We start from the raw sequence: 27971 nt of genomic DNA on the forward strand, positions 1-27971 counted from the left end.
TTATTCAGAATATCTTTTGTTTTTAGCCTACAAAAGAAGACAACATTTTCATTTGTGAAATCATATTTAGTTTATTGAGAGGTCACTTTTGAGCTAGGCTTCAGCATCGTCCAGGCTGTTATGAAAAAATTGCCGGTGATGACCAAAATGAAATCGGCGATTTCGACGAATGTCACCATGCTCCCCCCAATCAGCAAACCGAGAAGACCCCCGACTGCACTGCTAGCCGAGAACAACTCGTATTTGGCGCTGACGATCGTGTCCACAGTCGTAAATGACGCCATGTGAACTGTGAGCATGCCTAGGTTTTTGCGGGCGTAGTCGTAGTCCACTGAGACATTGCTGCCGATCACTCCTCTGATCTGTCGGAAGTCTCGTCTGTTTGGAAATTCGCTCCAAGTTTTGTCCATTTTGTATTTGGTGAATCCGCACTGAGGCTTACAGCGGGCACCACACTTTTCTAAAATCAAAACAACGATTGGAATTTTTTTGGAAAAAAAGGTATTACATACAAATTACCAAGTTCTGACAAATTTAAATGATACAGAAAGCAAAAAAATTGACAATTTGGGATTTTTCTGCCAACCACCGTAGCCCGAAGACAAGAAATAAATATAAGCCAGACGTTCAATGCTCGCATCGAAGCAAAATCCTATTAACAACAAATCTATATTTTTAAAAAAGATGCTACCGAAACATGACCGCGAGATACAAAAAAGCAAATAAATACGACGAAATATTTCATAACTGCGACGAAATATGGTCAGGTCGAAGTCTTCTGAGATGCAGAGAAAATGGATAGAGATCAGCCTTACCTGTTTATAGCGAAACAACCCTGAAGGAAGTTAAAGATCGAGCGATCATGCAATTCATCACGCCGAGATTCGGTACCGAAACCAAAAGCGAGCCACTTGCTAACGAGATGATCCAAAACTGCAAACTGATTATAAAGAGGCAGAGAACAATGTATTCAGAGAATAGTTGAATAGGATTGAGTAACATCCAATTGTCAGGTTTAAAATGATATATCAGAAAACTTAAATTAAAGTTTCGGCGCACAGACAATTCGGCCAAAGACAATTCAGCCAATTCAGCCAAAAATATACAGACAATTCAGCCTGAGACAATTCAGCCAGTTTTACATAACGCTAGATTCGAAAGAAAAAAATCGGAAATGGAGTTATTTCTTGGTTTAAGGTCACCGGTGGGCGCGCTACGCGCGCGTCGCCGCTTTGCGGCGATAACCGGCTCTAAATTTCGTATAGAGTCCTACTCTCTGTTGGCAAGCTCGCAACACGTTGGCGCGACTGCGGCGGTCATTATTATTGGCTGAATTGTCCTCTGGCTGAATTGTTTGCATACTTTGAATTTCAAATCGGCTGAATTGTCTTTGGCCGAATTGCCTGGACGCGGAAAATTTCTTCTGGTGCTACTGCTGTTACTTTGATTAACAACTTGTCAGCGAAAAAGAGTAAGAGCGAACGCGCCACACACCTCTATCTTAAAACAAAATCCATTATACACCCAAAAGTAATAGCGCTTTCAGGAGCGTGGCTTTGTGATAACGGCAATCATAAACACTTTATGTTTGAAAACTATTCAGCATCACTGTCGAGAAAGGGAGAGAGCTGTATGGATGCACATGTAAGACTAGTTTGATACTAAGTAAGTTTTCAAACTGTTGTTTGGGACCAGCAATCTAAACCTAATTGAGTTTCAAATTTCGTCGTGGAGGGTTTTACTCAAAAATTACTCAAAGGGGTACAGGGATGAAAAACTACTTTGTAGTTGAGGAATGAGTTTTCATAACTAACGAACATGGCGTTGATAATATTGTTCACTATCTGCCAGATAGTTACCTCGTTTATAGGAAGTGAGATTGAAGCTGGGTATACTTGTTAGGAATTGAGATCGAAGTTGGGTATTTCGACAGGATTTGAGATCGAAGTTGGGTATTTGACAGGAATTGAGATCGAACGTTTGGCATTCCAACTGGTAGCAGATCAAAGTAGAATTTAAAAGATATATTTTTAAACGCTACTGCACGTAGATATATGTAAACGGAATCCGCAAAGAAAATGCGGATTCCACTAACAGTTTGCGGATTCCACTTATAATTTGGAGATTCCACTTACAGTTTGCGGATTCCGCTTACAGTTGCGGATTCCACAACAGCTCAATTCAGCGTAGATATATGTAAACGGAATCCGCAAAGAAATTGCGGATTCCACTTACAGTTTGCGGATTCCACTTACAGTTTGGGGATTCCATTTACAGTTTGCGGATTCCGCTTACAGTCTGGATAGGCGCACACTTTTGTGTCTGTATGTCCCTGGATTCCAGAGACAAGTCTTTAAATAAGTTCCAAAATATAAGTGGATTCCAATAACAAATATTCAGTGGATTCCGCGGTCAAATACCTAAAACGTAAATTTTGTCGGCACATTTATTTTGTCCCGAACAAGCAAATATAGCTGGTTGTTTTGGATTCCACAACTGTGAGTGGATTCCGCAAAATGTAAGTGGAATCCGCAAATACAAGTGGAATCCGCAAAATTTGTAAACATAATCCGCAAACTGTAAAGGAATTCAGAAATTTATTTAATGCATATGCACTTGCGGAACTTAAATGCAAGGATTTAACCTTTGTCAGCGAAATCCACGAACAAATCGTAAAATATTGGATAACTAAATCGATGGATGTCAACTTTAGTGTTTGCGAGCAGTTTTTGGGATCATAATTTTGGAAACACAACACGAATAAATTCACTGGTTTAATTCGTTAATTGGGCTAAGTCATTATTTGGTTGACATATCGCCGAATTAGGTCAGTATTTGAGATTCAGTATTTGGAATTTTGTGTTTCACATTCAGTTTCTGCGAGCCTGAACTCAAATCATTTTGTTCACAGGGAGTAAATGATCTTTTGAACTAATTTGAGTAAATTAGTATTGAATAAAAATTACCAAAACTTGAATTACTGCAGAATTAAGTTTTAAGTTCAAAAACACGAAAAATATATAGTCCTGAAAATAATGTCTTTACAAACTGAGTTCTGGTTTCGCTTTTTGAAAATATTTCAAACTGGCTAAATTAAAATTTTTTTATTTTATTTGAATGGCTTAAAATGAACTGATGAAAATATTTACAGGAAATGAGATTGATGACAGGAATTGAGATCGAAGTTAACCTTTGTAGGAATTGAGATCGAACTTGGGTATTTCGACAGGATTTGAGATCGAAGTTGGGTATTTGACAGGAATTGAGATCGAACGTTTGGCATTCCAACTGGTAGCAGATCAAAGTAGAATTTAAAAGATATATTTTTAAACGCTACTGCACGTAGATATATGTAAGCGGAATCCGCAAAGAAATGCGGATTCCACTTACAGTTTGCGGATTCCACTTACAATTTGGGGATTCCATTTACAGTTTGCAGATTCCGCTTACAGTCTGGATAGGCGCACACTTTTGTGTCTGTATGTCCCTGGATTCCAGAGACAAGTCTTTAAATAAGTTCCAAAATATAAGTGGATTCCAATAACAAATATTCAGTGGATTCCGCGTACAAATACCTAAAACGTAAATTTTGTCGGCACATTTATTTTGTCCCGAACAAGCAAATATAGCTGGTTGTTTTGGATTCGACAACTGTGAGTGGATTCCTCAAAATGTAAGTGGAATCCGCAAATACAAGTGGAATCCGCAAAATTTGTAAACATAATCCGCAAACTGTAAAGGAATTCAGAAATTTATTTAATTGCATAGGCACTTGCATATAATCGAGTATGATGGGTTATTGTGGCTTTTTATTTGAAAACAATCAATTTTAATCAAACTTGATTTAAATTTGCCATGAAATTGATTACCTGGGTTGACCTCCATACACTGAAATTCTTATAGTACAATTCCATCCATCAAGTGTATGGATAAACGCTTCTCATACAAATTTTGTACAATTTCAAAAAAACGGTTGAAAAAAGATATAAACTAATTTTTGTGGCTGTTTGATTCTAACAAAACAGTCTGGTGATGAAAAGCGGAAGTTTTCGATTTTCGAAAAAAATGCTTATGATACAATTCCCATATATGGAAACTGTATGACTAGCTTTTTTTGATGGCGACACACAAAATTTTTCGAAGTTTTTATTGAAGTTTCTCCAAAAAATTTTTATAGCTTTTTTTAACCGCAAGTCGAATTTTGTACTCAAACAAACGTTTTCCTCAAAAATTTTTTTGTGCGAAATTTGTTTTTTTTTGTGCGCGTAACGTCCTGGAAACACTTCTTTTTCGCTGAATAACTTTTTAAAAATCGCTGGAAACTCCACTTTTTTGTTTTGCATGTTTATGTGTGCCTTGATCAATGTCTCATATTTTAAAAATTTAAATTTTTATAATAATCATGTTGAAAAGTTTTGCAAAAATTTAAAAGTTTGTTACTTTCGTTATATCATTTGTGAAAGACAGCTCTTAGATAATTCAGGTCATATCTATGCATTGTAAATGCAAGACAGTCCAATCTTTGGTGGTTCGAGTAAACCAAGGTTTTTTGTCACTTGCGTTCGGTTGCGATCATAACCCAAATTTTTTAAGAAATTACATTTCGAAAAAAAATGAAATTTTGGTTTATGGAAAAACACTTGCCCTACAATTTTATTATAAGGAAAAATGCTGAATCATAGAGATATCATACAATTTTCTGTACGTATGTAATTGTATGGAACTGTATGACAAGAAGCCTCTCATATATGAAAATGGTATGATAAGTTTTGGTCAACCCGGCTACTTAGAGAGCAATTTAGTCAAAGAATATATTAATATATTTTCAGTCGAGAATAATGGTGGAACCTGATCTAAACTATATTTTATGATTGGATAAGTTAGATATTTTACCACTGTAAAGTATTTAATATTAACCAATCATGAACCCTCTAACTAACAACCCACTTATTTGAGATCGAAGTTGGGTATTTCGACAGGATTTGAGATCGAAGTTGGGTATTTCGACAGGATTTGAGATCGAAATTGGGTATTTGACAGGAATTGAGATCGAACGTTTGGCATTCCAACTGGTAGCAGATCAAAGTAGAATTTAAAAGATATTTTTTTAAACGCTACTGCACGTAGATATATGTAAACGGAATCCGCAAAGAAATTGCGGATTCCACTTACAGTTTGCGGATTCCACTTATAATTTGGAGATTCCACTTACAGTTTGCGGATTCCGCTTACAGTTGCGGATTCCACAACAGCTCAATTCAGCGTAGATATATGTAAACGGAATCCGCACAGAAATTGCGGATTCCACTTACAGTTTGCGGATTCCACTTACAATTTGGGGATTCCATTTACAGTTTGCGGATTCCATACAGTTGCGGATTCCACAACAGCTCAATTCAGCTATACACATGTCTCATTATTTGTTTATGGATTCCACAAACAGTTCTGGATTTGGCAAATACAGTTGCGGATTCCGCAAATGTATTATATTTTTGGAGCAATTTTAAACGGTACAGTGTTTTAGGTATTTGTTTGTGGATTCCAAAACATCAAAGAAGATCAAAGAAAAATAGCAATGTTGCGGATTCCGCGACAAATTTTATTTGGGCTTGTTGCGGAATCCGTTTACAATGCACATACTTACCATGCACAGTTTGGCCTCGTAATGGGTTACTAAAAAAATTAAGGAATGACTTTGGTTTGTGAAAAGTGTCTTTTTGTGCTCAAACTTGTGGAAATAACCAAAAGTTTACAGAAAGGAGATAGTTGAGCACCCGAATGCCATTCTGATTTTCTAGAGAGTACTTAGACTCTCAAGTATTTTGAGTAGTCCCTTATTAGCCGTGAATAAAAAAAACACCAAAAAACAATAAACATTTCTTGCCATTTGATTTAATTTTGTAATAATTTTGCTTCGATTTCATTAGTTAAATTATTGCGTATAATGATGTTTTGGGGGCGGAAAATGTTTAGAGGCGTTGGCCTGTTGATGCTCCGAGATAGGTTGCAGTCAATAAATTAAATTGATTCAATTGTGTGAGTTTGTACAACGTGATGTAATTGTGTAATGCCCGCTGATAATTAATTAACTAAACAAATAAAAACGTAAAATGATTTCTGAAAAAAGTTATAAAAACCGGGCTGTTCTCCATTTTAATCAATTAAAATAATTTTTCTTCTTTGGAAAGTTTTTTTTTGAAATACATCGAAAAAAAATTGATCAAGAATGGAACTTTTTTTTCTTTGAAGAATGGTAACAAAACAATTCATTTTTAGTCTGTAACTTATTCTTTATGATTTTTGAATTTTAGAGAGACGGACTATAAAAAATCCAATAAAATATATTCTTATTCGTGAACTTCCAATGCGGTCCAGCTAATTGTTCTTAGAATTTGCTAAACGACACAAAATTTGCATCTTTAACGGATAATTTATGAGTTAAAGAGTGACGGAACATTTAAGGTGTTGCCCTCATATATTAGCAGACTTGTACTATAATAAGGGCGCAATTATTTCTGTTTTCTTTATGCGTATCTTGCAAGTAGGCTTGAAATAGGTCTCAAAAATTGTTCTAAGAATGAAAAGTTTCAGCTAGTTGCTAAAAAGAATGTGCTACTTTGCTTCAGTTGTATCAATTTCATCAGTTGCTACTTACTTTTTCTTCAAATCGGAGCGGTATTCGTGGGGTGTCGGATTCTGGGATTCTGGTGTGGGGCTGACTGAATTATACTTTGAAATCAAAAGAGAGAAAAACAAAAAAAGGTAACAAAAAGTAATTTAAGGAAAACAAAAATGATTTATAATCGAGTATGATGGGTTATTGTGGCTTTTTATTTGAAAACAATCGATTTTAATCAAACTTGATTTAAATTTGCCATGAAATTGATTACCTGGGTTGACCTCCATACACTGAAATTCTTATAGTACAATTCCATCCATCAAGTGTATGGATAAACGCTTCTCATACAAATTTTGTACAATTTCAAAAAAACGGTTGAAAAAAGATATAAACTAATTTTTGTAGCTGTTTGATTCTAACAAAACAGTCTGGTGATGAAAAGCGGAAGTTTTCGATTTTCGAAAAAAAATGCTTAAGATACAATTCCCATATATGGAAACTGTATGACTAGCCTTTTTTTGATGGCGACACACAAAATTTTTCGAAGTTTTGGTTGAAGTTTCTCCAAAAAATTTTTATAGCTTTTTTTAACCGCAAGTCGAATTTTGTACTCAAACAAACGTTTTCCTCAAAAAATTTTTTGTGCGAAATTTGTTTTTTTTTTGTGCGCGTAACGTAGTCCTGGAAACACTTCTTTTTCGCTGAATAACTTTTTAAAAATCGCTGGAAACTCCACTTTTTTGTTTTGCATGTTTATGTGTGCCTTGATCAATGTCTCATATTTTAAAAATTTAAATTTTTATAATAATCATGTTGAAAAGTTTTGCAAAAATTTAAAAGTTTGTTACTTTCGTTATATCATTTGTGAAACACAGCTCTTAGATAATTCAGGTCTTATCTATGCATTGTAAATGCAAGACAGTCCAATCTTTGGTGATTCGAGTAAACCAAGGTTTTTTTGTCACTTGCGTTCGGTTGCGATCATAACCCAAATTTTTTAAGAAATTACATTTCGAAAAAAAAATGAAATTTTGGTTTCTGGAAAAACACTTGCCCTACAATTTTAATATAAGGAAAAATGCTGAATCATAGAGATATCATACAATTTTCTGTACGTATGTAATTGTATGGAACTGTATGACAAGAAGCCTCTCATATATGAAAATGGTATGATAAGTTTTGGTCAACCCGGCTACTTAGAGAGCAATTTAGTCAAAGAATATATTAATATATTTTCAGTCGAGAATAATGGTGGAACCTGATCTAAACTATATTTTAAGATTGGATAAATTAGATATTTTACCACTGTAAAGTATTTAATATTAACCAATCATGAACCATCTAACTAACAACCCACTTATTTGAGATCGAAGTTGGGTATTTCGACAGGATTTGAGATCGAAGTTGGGTATTTCGACAGGATTTGAGATCGAAGTTGGGTATTTGACAGGAATTGAGATCGAACGTTTGGCATTCCAACTGGTAGCAGATCAAAGTAGAATTTAAAAGATATATTTTTAAACGCTACTGCACGTAGATATATGTAAACGGAATCCGCAAAGAAATTGCGGATTCCACTTACAGTTTGCGGATTCCACTTATAATTTGGAGATTCCACTTACAGTTTGCGGATTCCGCTTACAGTTAAGGATTCCACAACAGCTCAATTCAGCGTAGATATATGTAAACGGAATCCGCACAGAAATTGCGGATTCCACTTACAGTTTGCGGATTCCACTTAGAATTTGTGGATTCCATTTACAGTTTGCGGATTCCGTACAGTTGCGGATTCCACAACAGCTCAATTCAGCTATACACATGTCTCATTATTTGTTTGTGGATTCCACAAACAGTTCTGGATTTGGCAAATACAGTTGCGGATTCCGCAAATGTATTATATTTTTGGAGCAATTTTAAACGGTACAGTGTTTTAGGTATTTGTTTGTGGAATCCAAAACATCAAAGAAGATCAAAGAAAAATAGCAATGTTGCGGATTCCGCGACAAATTTTATTTGGGCTTGTTGCGGAATCCGTTTACAATGCACATACTTACCATGCACAGTTTGGCCTCGTAATGGGTTACTAAAAAAATTAAGGAATGACTTTGGTTTGTGAAAAGTGTCTTTTTGTGCTCAAACTTGTGGAAATAACCAAAAGTTTACAGAAAGGAGATAGTTGAGCACCCGAACTTTTTGAGTAGTCCCTTATTAGCAGTGACTAAAAAAAACACCAAAAAACAATAAACATTTCTTGCCATTTGATTTAATTTTGTAATAATTTTGCTTCGATTTCATTAGTTAAATTATTGCGTTTAATGATGTTTTGGGGGCGGAAAATGTTTAGAGGCGTTGGCCTGTTGATGCTCCGAGATAGGTTGCAGTCAATAAATTAAATTGATTCAATTGTGTGAGTTTGTACAACGTGATGTAATTGTGTAATGCCCGCTGATAATTAATTAACTAAACAAATAAAAACGTAAAATGATTCCTGAAAAAGGTTATAAAAACAGGGCTGTTCTCCATTTTAATCAATTAAAATAATTTTTCTTCTTTGGAAAATTTTTTTTTTGAAATACATCAAATTACATTAAATTTTTATAATAATCATGTTGAAAAGTTTTGCAAAAATTTAAGAGTTTGTTACTTTCGTTATATCATTTGTGAAAGACAGCTCTTAGATAATTCAGGTCATATCTATGCATTGTAAATGCAAGACAGTCCAATCTTTGGTGATTCGAGTAAACCAAGGTTTTTTTGTCACTTGCGTTCGGTTGCGATCATAACCCAAATTTTTTAAGAAATTACATTTCGAAAAAAAATGAAATTTTGGTTTATGGAAAAACACTTGCCCTACAATTTTAATATAAGGAAAAATGCTGAATCATAGAGATATCATACAATTTTCTGTACGTATGTAATTGTATGGAACTGTATGACAAGAAGCTTCTCATATATGAAAATGGTATGATAAGTTTTGGTCAACCGGGCTACTTAGAGAGCAATTTAGTCAAAGAATATATTAATATATTTTCAGTCGAGAATAGAGGTGGAACCTGATCTAAACTATATTTTATGATTGGATAAATTAGATATTTTACCACTGTAAAGTATTTAATATTAACCAATCATGAACCATCTAACTAACAACCCACTTATTTGTAAGTGCTGAAATTACTTGTAATTTCAGCACCAGAGAGATTTGAATTTAACTTAGAAATTAGTTGTCTCTCCAAGAGAACTTCAGCAGCCGCAACAAACCAGTATACCCTAGATCTATTGAGCCTAGCAGAGACTAGTTAAACACCCTGAGACTAGAAAGTATAAGAGTAAGATTAGGATCGGTATTAGACTAAGAAGTTGCACGAATCTATCCGGCCGAAAATAAGATAGCGTGACGAGCAGACGGTGTACTCAATCCGAAATTACTCTATGAGTTAACCACATCGTTCCTAACTCATCTGATGCGACGATAAGTCTCGAATAAGACCTTAATAGCTTAGAATTAACCAAAAATAGATTAGAATTTAGACAAAACATTTTCAAAATGTTATACGATAATAATTTAATCGAAATGTCTCTACGACTCAATAGATCAGAGCCGATATTCCGAACGATAATAGAACTACCCGGAATTGGAAGAAGACCTCGAACAAGAGACGACATACGACAACGTAGAAATTTACCAAATAGTTTTATGATCGTACGGCAAAAGCAAACACAAACTTTTATATTTAGAATCTTATTAGCAATGAATTTAGATTTTCATCTGCAAACATAAAATTTTGAAGTCAATTTTCATGATCATTTCAGGCGCTAAACAAAATTATTAATATACAATAACGATTGATAAAAAGATCTCAGATCGTTTTCTTAATTTCTGCAGTCTTATATAAAACATGTTTGAAAAATATTTATTAAAAAATGAAAATAAAAATTAGTAGCATGACAATAAATTGTTAAAAATCATAAAATCATCTGTTGTCCCAGCTTCATCACCTAAACATAACAGCAAATATAAGCTCACTAATATCATTAAAAAACTAAATCTTTTTCTTAAATAAATTTAAACCAAATTAAATTTAAATTCACTTAATTTTAAAATTAGATCATCAAGGCTTATCCTTGGATCTCAATAAATTTTCTATTTCACTAAATTTAAAACCTGATCATCAAGGCCTATCCTTGGATCTAAAGAACAATTTTGTTCTCCCCCGCCCACTTAACAAGTGTCTAACGACCTCAAACGTCGATTCACTATCCAAACCTTCCAAAAGACCCAAGACTAATAGAAATTTAAAAAAAAAACTAACCATTCAAATTAGGATAAACAGTGAAGAACTTCGGTTATTCATCCTTCACTTGAACCCTCCTCTTATCAGACCCAGGATAGATCTTAGACTTAGTAAGTTTAAAATAGTACCTACCGAACTACTTGCGTTCTAATTATACCTGAACCTTGTGGATCGATTTACTATTCTCCAACCCTTGAACACAATCACTACCCCTAAGTAAGATTAAGTAAGTTAACACCTTAGCTTAGACTAGCCACGAGTAAGTAAAAAATCATTCCTCGGAATCGATATACTTTTCTCTCCAACCCTAAATAAAAAGACCCAGGTTAAGCTAACCAAAAAATCTCACAATCTATCTCAAGTCAAGCAATAAGTACAATATCTTACCACAGAGATTATGTAAAAGTAGTACCACTAACCAATGATGCAACACCATTAAACTACAATACATTTTACCTGATACACGAAATAACAGTTTAAATTTGACCGTCATACACAATGAAAACCTTAATGGAACTAGAAATCTTACAAAACAAGATATTCAAACACCATCACACTTCATAATTGAAGAAATTGTCCAAACAACAACAACTACACAACAAAGTATTTCACCAATAAATCCAAATTTAACAACACCAAGAAATACAAATACTTCACTGGCACAAGTAACCTTACAATCAACCGTTAAACCTTCGGTTGCTCCAAAATATTCACATATGGATTATCAAACATATAGACCCATGACAGTACCATCAAAACTACGAAAAACGTTCACAAGAAACACTTTTGCAGAACACAATTATAATTATGCACATTCGTCAAAAACAAACTACCCCCCACGAAAAAATAATAATCATGTATGTTCTCACTATTGGGATAACCCAATGACAACAACCAACTCAGTAAATTTTCAAACTAATTCACATCCTCCACAGGATCATAGTGAAAATTACCCATTCTTTCAACAAAATAAAAATAAAAAGCAAGCACCTCATCATACGGATTATTTATCATCTGATGATGATTATTTACAACCAGACATTTTTGCACCATATACCAAAGAATATTGCACACAAGGATCGCGACGACCTCATACATATAATAGAATTTTTTCTCCAAATCCAACAGATACAAGAAATCAACAACCAATACATATGCCAAATCCAACTAATACACAATCTTTTCAACCAATTCAACCACAAAACTCAATGACTATGCACTCGTATCAACCAACTCAAATGCAAAATGAAATACCACTTCCATATTATCTTCAGCAACACGAAATAACAAAAAATGAATCACTACAAATGACAATGAATCCATACCTCATGGGTGGATCATCAATAACATCAAATAAACCACTGATGGTATTTACAGGAACAGATCCTGAATATTCTTTAGTAGATTATTTATATGCAGTAACAGCAAATTTAATTTTAAATATAGGACCTGAACCAATTAATACGCCACTACATCAAAATTGGATACTTAGACGCACAGCATTGATACAAACAACCTTAGATGGCGCAGCTCAAAAATTGTTTTCAGTATTACCTATAGAAATAAAATCAGACTGGAAAAGATTTACACAAGAATTTTCAAAAATGTTTGACTCCGAAAGAAATAAACAACACCAAAGAGTTTTATGTAATGAAATTCGCAGATTACCAAATGAAACCATCAAACAATTAGCAGTACGTATCAAAACACTAGTTCGAAAAGCATATTCACTTAATACACATGACTATAAAAACACAAAAATGACAGAAATTTTGATGATGACCTTAACACCTCAATTAAGGAAAATAGCAATAAAAAAGAGAGCATCTCATCCTTCCTCAATTCGAGAGCCAGATTTAGATTTTCGAAAACTAGTAGACAAACTAGAGCAAGCGGAAATCACAATGAAACTTGAAGAAACAGAAAATCTAAAACTACAATATGTTAATCGAATTGAAACAAACACTACACATATAAATAACGTACAGGAATCAGATACAGACCTAGTTGAAAAAATCACTGAAATACTAAATAATTATGAAAAACACCCAAATTTTAAAGGCAAACCATCTTTCAAAAAATGGTGTAATTATTGCCGACGATACGGACACAGTATTTCCGAATGTAGACGAAAACAACAAGATAACCAAAACAAACCTCAAAAGCATAAAGAAACAGATAAATCGTTCTATCAATATATGAAAAAAGATCAAAATTTACCAAACAAAAATATATATAGTAACAACAGTTCAGGAAAACCGCTTCCGAACAACACCAATTACACAAGGACTCAATCACCATAAAACTCAAGTTATAGAGGAAGATCACCAGAACGAAGAAACACCAAGAATTCTTCACAAAATAATTATAATCGATCAAATAGTCGAAATAACTATTCGAGATCCAATTCCAATGCAACACAATTTGTTTCTAGATCCAGTTCCCAATCAAACCCAAGAAATAAACACTATTCCAATAATCAATCACGAAACTCATCATACAACAGAAATAGAAACTATTCACATAATCGAAATAGAATTTATTCGAACAATCGAAATCAAAATTACCCGAACAATCAATCAAGAAATAACTCATATAATAGATCAAACTATCACAGATCAAATGACAATTATCAAAACAGATCACGGAATAATTCACAAAATCGAAATTCAAGTTATGATAATCAATATAAAAATTATCCCCAGTCACCACATAGGAATAATAACTATTATAATAATTCTAAACATCGATACAGAAGTAGTACATCAAAATATCAAAGACATATTAATCAAGTACAGTCAAATGAAGAAACAACATCAGACCCCCCAGGTATTGATGACACAGGAAGTAACGAACTACAACTAAATCAAATAAACTGTGGATCATCAGATACAGAAAATACCATCTCCGTAAATATGATAACAGTCGAAAGCGACTACGGACCTATCATATATGAACAACCTTTTACATCACATATATATGAAAATCAATTGGAACTCCTTCACAATTATTATATTGAACCCATCAATACTACACAAACTGCACAAGAAATAAACGAAATTAACACGGTAAATAAACCCGATGAAAAAGACAAAACAAAATGTTTAAACACAAATCATATTTATCAAAATATACAAAAAGAACAACCCAGAGAAAAAATTTGGACAATACCATTTCTCTTAGAAAGTCCAAGAAACAAAGAATTTCAACCACCAGATCTCGAAATTGATTTTTTATTTGGTTCAGGAGCAGAATCAAACATAATTAATATTCTCACATGGAATGAAATCAAAACATTACATCCAAAATTAGCAACATCACAAGGATCAACATTAGTAAATTATGGAAAAATCCATTTATTCCTTCTCCCCACAAGAAACATGGAACAAAATAAAATTCTAAACAAACCAATTAAACAAATATTTCATATTACTGATATTAAACACAATATCAGTGGCATACCATTTATATCAAAATATATACCAACAATCAACATCTTGAATAGTAAATTACTGATCAAAGATATGTAGACGAAAACAAAAAATACAGCTCGAACATTTTTTCAAAGATTAAATAAACAACCACCATTCTTCTCAAAATTTTATCCAATTTATACTCAACAACGGAAACACCTGAAACCCCTATCAGGAAATATATATAACTTTTCAACAAAACAAGTTCACCAGTATGATAAAAGTCAAAATAAACAACAACTTTTTATGTCAGACTTTGAATTTAAACCTATTCACAAGTTTTTCAAAATCACGATTTCATCTATAAAATATTTGAAAAACACGAATTCCGACATCATTTCGCTACACGTGTATAACAATACACCGTATCAAGTAACATTACCCTTAGGACTTTTAGGATATTGCGAAACAAACGCTACAATCTCACCCATACCTGAAATAGCATACCGCGTGAATAATATACTCCAATTATTAGATATTTGCCAATCCAGAATTCTTAACGAAGAACTATCCAGAAATAACATAATAAGCAATGAAAAGAGAAACACCGTTTATTTCACAAAAACACCATATTTTAAACCAGCATTCAATATAACAAATTACACAAAAGAACAACAACAATTTTTAACGATGTTTAACTTTGAACACTCACAAATTACACAAATCGAATTTGACAGACTAGCAAAACAACTATTAAAATATTCAACAGTCTACGCAACATCAAAATTTGATGTTGGGAAAATCAGTTCATCACTACATCTCCCGTTAAAACCTGACGCAGTTTTCAAAAAACAAAGAGCTATTAAAGTACCAATTCATTTACATGACAAAGTAAACAGATTACTTGATATTTTAGAACAATACAAAATTAACTCACCAGTAAATAAAGAAGAACAACCAAAAGGTAACACAATTATTAACCCTGTTATCATCCTAGCAAAAGGAGAATCATTAAAAATAGTTTTAGACGCTAGATACCTCAATTCACTAATAGACGAATCGAAATGCAATTGGCCTATTGAACCAATACAAGTTATTTTAACAAAAATAAACGGAAAATACTTTACAACCGCAGATATGAATAGTGCATACAATCAAATGCCACTAGATGAACAATCACGACGCTTAACACAATTTGTTATTGGAACTCAACAATATGAATTCAACCGCCTATTCTATGGAATTTCCATAGGACCAGCAGCATTTTCAGCTTTTATGAGCAAAATCTTTAGACCACTAATACTCAAGAAAAACGCAATCACCTATTTAGACGAGGTTTTTATGCAATCACAGACAAAAGAAGAAATGTTTACAGTTTTAGAACACTATCATAAAATACTTCAGAACGAAAATCTGAAGGCCGCCCTCGATAAATTACACTTCTTTTTAACACGAGTTAAATTTTTAGGACATAATATAGAAAGAAACACAATCACTCCATTAAAATCACGCATTGATGCTATTTAAAAACTTCAACCACCAACAAACAAAAAGAAAATCCAAGAATTCCTTGGAATGTTAAATTTCTTAAGCAAGTACGTTTATAAAATGCAATTATATTTAAGACCGTTCTATAATATCCTCAGACAACAAAATAATTTTGAACGGACCACTGAACATCAAAGACGATTTGAAGAAATTAAAAAAATTTTAACTGAACAAATTTCAAACACAATTCCAGATCCAAATCAACCATTCTATGCAATGTGCGATGCTCCAAATTTTGGCATCGGCGCAGCATTACTACAATCACACAGTGGTACAAATAAAATGAACCTTATATCAGCAAATTCCCGGTTATTCACTCAAGCAGAGCTACGACTCTCAACTCTAATGAGAGAATGTACAGCTATAATTTATACACTTACAGAATATGAATTTCTGATACTTGGATCAAAACATCCAACAGTTCTATTCACAGATCATAAACCAATCATTTTTCTCTTTACACAAAAGTCAAATCCTAATCACCGAGTTTATAGATTTCAATTAATTCTAATGAAATTTCCAAACTTACATATAGTTTGGACAGCAGGAAAGAATCTTGCATTACCAGATACATTAAGTCGAAATACACCACCTGAATTACTTACACGAAAAACTACAGTTGAAGTACCCAAAAATATAAAATTTTACCTTGCAAAAGACAAAACATCACCCCGACTAGAATGCAAATATGCAGTAAAAACTGACATTGAACAATCACAAATAAATAACCTACAACATTTCCCACTTTACTTAGATTGCCAAAATAATCACTACGAAGTTGATCTACTTGGAACATCAATTTTCAAACCAATTTCATACTCACAATGGATAAAAAATAACACTCAGCAAAAACGAATAAAACACCACTCGCATAAAAAAGACCTTTTTCCATTAATTGAAAAAGAAAATTTAACTGATAAAACAAATTTATCAGGACCACAAACAAATGATTCAAAATACACAATAAATCAAGTCTTTGACCTCCATGACCCACTTGACACAATTCCCCTATCTAAATTAGAAACTGAAAATATTTTTCTCACTCCAACAGATAAAATTACAATTGAAATCTTGAAACAATATCAAAATCTTGACCCAGTAATTAGACAACTAAAATCATGGCACAAATACAAAATTAAGCCCGTAAAGGCAGATACCACATTTTTAGGAAATAAAACACTCCTCCGATATTTCCGAAAATTTAATAATACAACAATTAATGAAAACACAGACCTTCTAGAATCTCAATTAAATGATTCTACAGTTCCCCGTCTCCCTTTAAGTATGATTCTAATAGTTTTTAACATTTCACATACACAAAACACTAAAGGACACTCTGGATCAGAGAAAACATATTCAAATTTTATACAACATTTTTATTTCCCAAATGCACCAATTTGGATAAAAGTACTATGCAATGATTGTATAGTATGTCAGCTAAATAAAACTTATCCAAATCAAAAACAAATAGCACATAAACAAGATTTTAAAGGACAAAGTTTATAATTTAACCATCGTATTTCATTCGATACAAAAGGACCAATTTCACCATCCTCTGAAGGAAACTCCTACATTATTGTAATTGTTGATGCATTTACACATTATCTAGCACTCAACCCAGTACCACATTGTAACGCTTATTATGCTTACACAACACTTTATGAACACTGGATAGCTAAATTCGGATTACCCGAAATCTTAGTTACAGACAACGGTACAGAATTCATAAATAATGAAATCATCACACTATGTCACTTGTATAATATCAAACACAAACCACGTACATCTCATGCACCTTGGACAAACGGTTTAGTCGAAGGTATGAACCGTTCACTACAAGAATATCTTAGATGTATCATAAATGGAAATGATACAAGATACACAGAATTGTCAGCAGATGCAAAATTATTTCCCTTAGCATACAATTCACAAATTACGACAACTCTAGGAATGTCACCATACCAAATGGTTTTTAATCAAAAGCCACGTAAACCAATTATGTTTACAGCAAACTCTCATAAAAATGCACAAGGTCATTGCCAACCAAATAAAGACTCAGTTTGTTATAACCTACCTTTACACACGCATGATGAAGATCATTTTCATCACCCACAAATCCTTAAATTAGCCTCCGGTACACACACCGAATGGATTTTAAATAGAGATAAAAAACACAATGAAATTTACCAAAGAATAACAAAAAAATTGTTACAAAGGCAAAACATTAACGAACAAATTAATTCACGCTTTACACCAGCCTCAGATTTAAAATTGGAACATTTGTCTTAATACCTAATTTTAATACACAAAAAGGAATTTCTAAGACTAAAAAATTACAACCCCTTCGCAAAGGACCATACCAAATAATTGCCAAACCCACTGACGTAACATATAAAATCACCGATTCAGACCAAAAAGAAATTGTTCAACATCGAAACAATCTAATGCCTTACTACCCAAAAGAATACGCACTACGCGAATTAATTCAATTATATTCTTTCACAGGTTTAAAATTTATTCAAAATGACCCACATACGGAAAATGAAATAAATGAACAAAACGACATTCACCTTGAAAAACAAAATAAAAAACCAATTACAACCCAAAACAATACAAAAAAGCTAGATCAAAAAATACCTCAAAAAGAAAGGAAAAATAGAAAAATGATAGAAAAAATTATACCACAAGAACAAGTCGAGAAATCAGAACATAGAGAGTCATCACGACTTAGAAATCAACCACGTAAAAACTACAAAACATTCATCCCACAATCTAAAATATTAAAGAAAAATGAATTTCAAAAACAGTTTTAATTTTAAAATTAATAATCTTTGCACCTCTGAATCATTTTGAACTTTCATTTTTCAAAATAACATGCTGACAAACACGCAACTTTTCTTGTTAAAAATTAGCCAATAGGATCCATTCCATCCGTCACCTTCTATAATTATAACACAAACCAATTAGACGAAAGATATTAAACTCCAGGCATATCTATAACTATAACTTTACAACCTCCAGGTCAAAAACAAGCAAACTACTCATACTTGACAACTAAAATAAATACCACCATAATATCATACCCCTCCTTTATCTAATAACGCAAAGATCAACAATATTTTCCCAACTTAGACCTCAAAAACCCCCCAACCAAAAAAAATAAATTAGCCTAAAGTGAAAACACGACCATATCAATTTAGCTTAAAGTACAAAAATCTCAAAAATACTCCAGACCACCTGACAAATAAAAATAAAGCAAAGAAGACCTCGCGAACACCATAAAATTCGCCCCCAATAATTTTTCACAAAATTCAACCCAGTTGTCAAAAAATCAAAAAATAATTCGACCACACTTGAAAATCGCCCCAAACAACAAAAAATATTCGACCAAGAAGCCATTTCTTAAATGCTCTTCTCTCGATCAGTGAATACAATTTTCAACATTTTCATAAACTTTTTAACAATACTTAAACTTTTATTCATATTTCTCTTTGATACTTTTGAAGCTTTTATAATAATTTTAATCATTTTTTGCAATATTTTTTTAATTTTCTACTCCCTATTTGAAATATATCTCCAACTTTCCCAAATCATTGACCATATTCACAGGTACGATAACCCAAAGTTTATTTAAATGATACGAACCATTTTTAGTAGAACACATATTTTTTTACTATTTGTAATTTTTATAACATTTTTATCATCCCTAATATTGACAATATACAAATGTATAAAAAAGGCAATCATAACATTTGCCTTAGCAACAATCCTTTTAATTCTTTTCCTTGAAGAATACTAGAATAAACATAAATTTTTTCACTCAATCAGACAACCTTCAAAAATTGCTAACCAACAATCACACAGTCAGTCTTCACCGACATCATCCCAAGAAAACCCGACAAAACCTACAACTACCCAAAACCCCCAAACATCCACACGAATTTCTTTCCAAGATAACCCATACACTTTTGAAGAACGACACGCTCGCTTATCTGAACCATTAGAACCAGTTCAGCGACAGGCACCCCTAAGTGAACCAACATGTAACTTGTACCCAACATTACCACAAGAATTAACTAGAAAATGAAATATTAGTCAAAACCAAAATACAGTTGAAATAAATAGACAAATTATACATCCACGACGAAATAGAAATTTTCAAACCCCCCGAGTTCATTTTGATATACCCCAATCCCCATCACCAAGTACTCCAGAAAACCCAATTAGCATACTACCGGAAACCCCTACACTTCTTTCACAACGTATCACCTAAAGTATACCCTCAGATTACTTAGGTTCAACACCAACATCTGAAAAAATACGTGACAATCCCTTTAACCCCCCCCCCCCCCAACCAAACATCACGACTACCATATTGGACAACACACTCATTCACACAACAAGGTGAACCAAATTTAATAAATGACCCAATAGATATTTCTACGGATACAACAACATCATCATCACTACCAGAAACATTATCACTACCATCAACACCATCAATCAGCCAGATTTCACCGACGCCTTTCCCCCTAAATTTTCCAAATAACCTCGACGCTAGATATCGAGAATAATCATCAACAAATATCCCTTTAAGATTAGATTGGAACACGTTCACAGCACCCCCACCATTATTTGGACAACATCCAGAAAGTAACCGACTCCACAATTGGGCACTCCATAGACTACAATATAGACAAGGCATCCACGAAGACATTCGTGACCATAACATCAAAATACTCCAACAAAATAGTCTACAATTAAAATTTGAAATCACGTTTAAACTTAACAACATTGCTCAACATCCTTACCCATTAAACCCACCCAATATAACAGCTCAATCACTACCACCACCATTCATAACAACTGAAGTAATATATAAATACGACAGATATACCAAAAAGACAATTGGTTACATCACATTTTATAACCAGGATTATCATACACATATATATTCTAAAAATTTTGATACTTCAACAATTCCTTTTTCTAATAATTTCCGATCAGAACACAAATCCTTCTCCCCGCACAGGACCCCAGGACTTATTAGTAACACGCTACGATTGTGAAGAAAATGAACAAAAAACACTACACAAATATGCAATAAATCAAGTATCACAATGCGAAACGGAACCACAAGCTATAGAAACTACAAATGTAATAGCGACACTGTATTCAAAAGCCCGAGCAACAACAGTCGCAGGATATAAATTTACAGCAACCTTTTCCGAAAAGGAAGTACACTGTTCACAAGTTTCAAACGGAAATAAAAACCGACTTGATCACGAATCATTCTACCAAAGTAATATAGAACGACTTCTACATCTAAATCCCGATGATTGTACAAACGAGCTACTCAGATTAAATATCACAAGAAATAAAAACACCGACAGAAAACTAGTATATTTTCAAGTCTTTGCCGATTCTGTTTATCCAGTAGAACTTGAAAGATATCAAGGACATATAAAACTAGATGAAAAATACCCATACAACGGCGCACACGGAAGATTAACTTATGACATACACGATAAGCACTGGATACCACACATTGGTATAAATAATTCATCAAACTGCAAAGTAGACACAAAAATTAAAGGATATCAAGAAATAATGTTTTTCGATTGGAAAATACAACTCGAAAAAATACAACTCACACGAGATTTATCCGACAACACAATGATCTATCAAGGAATTAGATTACCTTGTAAAAACGATCAAGGTTATTGTGATCCTACAACACGGACACAAGCAACAATTGTTTGGTTTCCCGAAGATACATGCACAACATTTCAAGTAGCAAAAATACACGCTCGAATGATAAAACTTCACGAAAAATATTTTATACAATCAATTCTATATGAACAAGTCCATCCATCACGAAAACAAAGTACTGATTTTCGAAATCTCCATAATATAGAAAATAAATTAACACGTTTCCAAATATATCAAGAAACAGAAATCGCATGCAAATACAGAAACCACTTCACAAAACACAATATTCTGAAATATTAGTTGAATACGAAAAAGGTTTCGACATGACCACTGGAAAAATAAAAATTGACCCTTATTCCACAGGTCACCCTCTACATGAAGGAACAGCATATATACCAGTTAACTTTCAAAAAAGTAATGGTCAACCTGATGGAAAACTAAAGCCACATGACAGTAGAAGCACACGTTTACAAGAACTATCACTAATGAATAATACTTATTTTGGTAATATCCACTATGATATTCACTTAGATATGAAGTTAGACTACACGATTAGTCGAATTTTTCAAGAAATGTCACTCTCCGAATTAGAAATACTTCACCAACTATGCGAATTAGAAAGGACACAAATCCTACAATCACTCGCACTAGCAGTGTTAAAAATACCCTACGCAGGATATTTATTATCAGGAAATAGATCAAATTTTCTAGACTACGAAGGAAACATTTTATTGTTTTATACTTGTACCAAAAAAGTATCACCACTATATGTTTTTGAAGATAAACGCTATAAAAGAATCCCTGTCTTTTATAAAAATAAGGTACATTTTGTTGACACACTTTCAAGACCAACATATTTTTGGGATACCGCAGTCCCATGTGGATCAAATAATAGCCACAATGTAGTACAATTGAACCCTGATGAAGATAAATATTATCTTCTTACTCCATACCCCAGGTTAATGCAATCACTCAAAAAATTTTCACCCAAAAGCATCAGAGCTATTGTTGTAATCCAAATATTGATTTACAATCAATTGGAATATATTCAAAATCAGATATCCAACACCACATTAGAACACAACAATTCCAAGAATTATTAACACAAATGGACACTATACAAAGACAATCAATTGACCAAAACTTACGCAAACTTGCCGAAACTGCAGGATTTGCAGATATCTATACACAAGATTATAGCGGATATTTTAAAGACATTAAAGACTATATATATCTAAACGGTGAAAAATACAGACCACAAGATGTTTCACCTATAAATATTTTTAAGCTTTGTTACACTTAAAATTGAAATTCTCGATTTTCTAGGATGGCCCTATTACATCTTAGAAAAATTAACTGTCCTATACGCAATGTTTAACTTTATAAGATTTCTTTTTTCACTTTTAAAAGGAATCTATAACACATGCGCTATACACACTCAATTAAATAGACAAGCAAGTGTAGCACGCATACTATTTGCAGGATTTTTTGGAATTTTTTCATCATCAATAAACAAAATTCTTCTAGATGCACAAATAAAAGAATATAATACAAAAATATCGACAAGACAGAACACATACGACGAAGAACATAATAACATAGAAGTAACACCTACCGCACCACAGTTGCCACCCCTACCACATAACCATCCATTATCATTAGTTCCACGTAATTTCCGAAACCTAGCAATAACACATAACACAAATTTTAGACAAAACATATCGCAAAGTCCCATACAACATAAAATGACACATCATTCACAAGATGATAATACATATGAACAAATTATAGAACAAACCCATACCACCGCTTTTCAGTCTCAAAATAATCATTTTTTTAGCCCACGATGAGCCGAAAACTTGGATCCCTACACAGCTCAAATTCCCATCCCACCAACCTCCACACTCCAATCCTAATAATCCCACATTTTGCTTTCCCGCCACCCAATTTTCCAACTATTAATATATCATCAAGCATGAATTCGGATACTAATTCAGATATTTCAGTTTTATACTCCATTTCACAACTTAATAACCCTAATATAGAAACCCCTGACAAATTTGCAGACTCCGAACCATCTCCATCCAATAATTTTCAAACCAACTCCTCAGTTTTTTCAAAACCCCTTTTTCAACCGATCCCACCAAATAACCCACTCCCATCCGTTTCTACTCCTTCTTATGCTTCACAAGTAACCCCAACCTATTCTCCATTTCATTCCGACCGATCATCTAATAATTCTCCAGATAACCCCCAAATCTCCCAGGAACTCGATAATTTTATCACCCTACAACAACAGCTAATACACCCTAACACCCTCACTATAAATCAAATTTCATCCACAATAGAATCCTCAAACCCACCTACTCCTACAACCTCCTCAGCTTACACTGCATCATAAGCAAAATCATCCACATCCACCGAATCATCAAATAGCACTCACCGAGCTTATCGCACTTTTAAAAGAAAATTCTCGAACCATCCATTCCCGACCAAACCAGGAACAGCCTGCGAATATATTAATCATCCACACCACACCAACACGAAAGATTTTCTAGCAATCACCTTACCCTCATTCCCACAATTTACTTTATACACACCTAACGACACTAACGACTCACGTAGTTTTGTAGATGAACATGTTTTAATGCCAACACTTCATTGGACAGCATAATACCATTTTACTAATCCCCTTTGCCTGCCACTATCTAGTACTCATAACGATATAGAAAAGAATAAAGATATGCTATACAGACTCACCGCAACACTAACACCTAGACAATTTACTTATATAGGATATAAAAAATCACTAAAAACATTCACTGCACCCCGAGCTAACGAATTTACAATAGAATATTACGACCATAATAACATCCGAACTAATCAAGACCAATTTCTAGACGACGACCGCTTCGCTAACCCACAACTAACAGAAAAATTCTTCATCAAAACGTCATATGTATTCACACTTAATATTTTTGATAGAAAATATGATCACATCATTTCTGAAGCACTAATTGATATTCAAGCTTACGAAAGTTTTAAAGAAAAATTTCAGTTATTTTCACTAACCTTTCACTTCCTTGCACCACATGAACGCGATTTGCACTGTTCACACGACATTAAGTTACGCACTAAACAGACTCATACATATACATACTATCGCTTCATACAAAATCATTTTGATTTACATACTCCATCAAGACAACCACACCATCGTTTTCAGTTTCTTAACTCGAAGTACATATCACCATTTTTTCTTAATTTCACCTGTTGCATCAAGGATACTAACTTTCGCGGCATCCTCCGCAATTATGACCCAGTAACACAAATGTATATATTTTGTCCCATCACGAAGACCTTTAATGCCGAAGAATCCGGACCCTTCCTTATCCCACATGAATTTATCCAACCTATAGAAATACCAATATTAGAATTTTTTCACAATACTAAGTATAATCACAAAATATATAACCTCATTCAAAACACACATTATGAGTTTGCAGTAGACACCGAAGAACTAAAAACCATCAAAGCACTTCAATTGCTTTGGCCACTGCTCCAAACTAAAAACATCATTCGCATACTAGCAAAATTACTAACAAATTCGGACATAATACACGACATCTTTCCCCACGGCTTTTTCCCAGACGATTAACAGGTAAGTATTATTTAAAAATATTCGTAACTATTAAATTTAAAATTAGTACTAACCATTCTTTACTCATGTTTCTTTTACATTTTTAGTCTTCATACCACGATCATCTGCAAAAAACAGAAAAAAAAATAAACTTGTTAAAATTCTTCTAAACTTCATTAATATTTTACACAAGATAATCTGATAAAATTCATAACAAATGTAGTAAATAATTTATAAATCATTCCCCCATAAAGCAGTAAATTTAATTATGATGAAAATTTATAACTTTAAATTTCCCCCAAAAGCTAGCAGTAAAATTGAAATTCTATAGAATAAATTGATAAAATGAAAATGCAGTACTAACCTTTTGATATTTTCATTCACTCACACAGGAATTATATCCAAACTCGCACAGCTCGCCCACGAAGAATTGTTTAAAGAATGATTTTAAGTTTCAAGTTTTCACACTCAACAACTCTAACACACGATAACAAGTTTCAAACTTTCCTTTAACCCGGTTGGAAAGGAATTATATACTAAACCAAACTAACCAACGCAGCTTACTAAACACCACAAATCATAAAATAACAGAATGACTAAGAAAAGAAAACCAACGGTACCCAAACCGGATTAACCCTGTTTAAAACTGGATAATTTATTCTTTTGAAGACTATTATAAAGTCTACGAAAGAAATAATAAAACACAAAAAAGTCGAAAGACAAACCCATAACAAAAACAATTTGATTTTTGAAAAAAAGGAAACAACCAAATAAACTTAAGAAAGACCAACATAAACCCAACATAAAACGTTATCACACAACAGGACCTCTCAAAGAAACCGCACGAAACCATACTCCCACTCCTGGCCTAACCCACCAGAGAGGACGTCCTGAGCATGCTCTATAGCCGGCCTAACCCACCGCGCTACATCCACGCTTTGTGACCACACTTCTATTTTTAATAAGAGGTACTCAAGGGTGAGTAACTCCTCAAAATAACCGAACTAAAACAAAATGCTTTTGTGAAAACAACTAACTAAATTCATGATTAAAAAACCAAACTAATAAAAATTTTATAAAATGTAAATCATACCTTGCAGTATATAGATTAACACACAACAACAAAGACTAACATCCAAAGACAAAATGATCCCATTACACTCGAACAAGAATGGCTAACCACAACCGATATGCCGTCCACAATCACAACTCAAAGGATTTAGAGTACGACTTGACTTCGCAGAAAAGGACTTCATTGAACTAGACCAATGGCCACCTCGATGTTCAAGTATACGTACAGATCCGAGTTACAAGGCATCCCTTCCACACACAATCTCCACGCCATTCCCAGACGAGGCTGAACACAAAACAATTTCTCTACATAATACAGAAAAACCCGTCATAGCAAACCATTTTGAAATCAGATTGATTTCATTGGGAAACACAGTCGTTGTCACAAGACGACACAACGATTGATGTCCCTAACTCCAGCGTCCTGGAACTTCTCTAACAAGAGGAACCGGACAAGAATACGATGTTCGCCAAATACCAACGTTCATCATCCATCCTTTGAATTGCAGAAAGATAATTCTAAAAAACTCTGTAAAACCCGGATGGGTGGAACCTGATCTAAACTATATTTTATGATTGGATAAATTAGATATTTTACCACCGTAAAGTATTTAATATTAACCAATCATGATCCATCTAACTAACAACCCACTTATTTGTAAGTGCTGAAATTACTTGTAATTTCAGCACCAGAGAGATTTGAATTTAACTTAGAAATTAGTTGTCACTCCAAGAGAACTTCAGCAGCCGCAACAAACCAGTATACCCTAGATCTATTGAGCCTAGCAGAGACTAGTTAAACACCCTGAGACTAGAAAGTATAAGAGTAAGATTAGGATCGGTATTAGACTAAGAAGTTGCACGAATCTATCCGGCCGAAAATTAGATAGCGTGACGAGCAGACGGTGTACCCTATCCGAAATTACTCTATGAGTTAACCACATCGGTCCTAACTCAATGGATTATTTTTATTTTTTGAGCAGACTGATAATGAAAACTTATAATAACAGATTGTTTTTCATGAAACTTCAGTGCGGGACAATTAGAGAAGCAGCAAATAGTTTCATATTTTGATTTTTTGAGGCTATCTATTTTACAGGTTATTTAATTGGTTGAATCCCAAAGCTTCACAAAGCAAACATATGCAATAACACACCCAACTAGAAGGTTTCTCGGTCAAAACTTCAGCTATGAGCGCTTTTTCGTAATAATAACTAGATGTCTTGAGAATCTAAACACAGTTGAAATAATGCTTAAACCTGAACTAGACTATCGTGAAGGTGTCAAAATTTGGTGAAAAATACGGTGATATTAACTGAAATGAAGGATTACAAGCGGCTTACTTTCTGCTTGAACAGAATCGAATGGACACATGACGAACATGGAGGGCTCGCAGGACCTGAAGTTGTTCTCGTCCCACTCGGAGCTCTTCTGACAGCCACAGACACGAAACTCCTCCTCCACGAGACACTACACCACACACAATGCATGCGCGTATCCATTATCATTGTGGTACTTCAACACTCTAATCGCAAAACAACATCAAAAACAACCGTTTTTCCTTTAGAAAACACAAATATGAGCTGTATACATTATAAGAGTATAACCTGTATTAAATCAACAGAAGTACATATGAAAGAAAACAAGCACAAAAAAAAAGATTTTTGTTTCGATCG

The 27971-nt window shown here is 33.5% G+C and overlaps 1 protein-coding gene across 1 annotated transcript; it reads right to left on the reverse strand.

The window, feature by feature from the left end:
* LOC134841455 (uncharacterized) lies at positions 1-27766 on the reverse strand. The gene is made up of 2 exons (XM_063857461.1): positions 27639-27766; positions 1-460 (listed from the first exon to the last, which is right to left on the reverse strand). Exons 1-2 carry the CDS (start codon positions 27676-27678, stop codon positions 72-74), a joined length of 429 nt encoding a protein of 142 aa, XP_063713531.1. The 5' UTR covers positions 27679-27766; the 3' UTR covers positions 1-71.
* Between the last annotated feature and the right edge of the window lie 205 nt (positions 27767-27971).

The sequence above is a fragment of the Symsagittifera roscoffensis genome, chromosome 1 (genome assembly GCF_963678635.1).
Source record: "Symsagittifera roscoffensis chromosome 1, txSymRosc1.1, whole genome shotgun sequence".
Lineage (NCBI taxonomy): Eukaryota > Metazoa > Xenacoelomorpha > Acoela > Convolutidae > Symsagittifera > Symsagittifera roscoffensis.

What these genes read in the sequence shown, in the direction of transcription:
- LOC134841455 (XM_063857461.1), bottom strand. Translation starts at nt 27,678, where the DNA reads ATGTTCGTCATGTGTCCATTCGATTCTGTTCAAGCAGAAA. An exon ending in CGATTCTGTTCAAGCAGAAA is followed by an intron (nt 461 to 27,638) that starts GTAAGCCGCTTG and finishes TTTTGATTTTAG; the next exon opens with AAAAGTGTGGTGCCCGCTGT.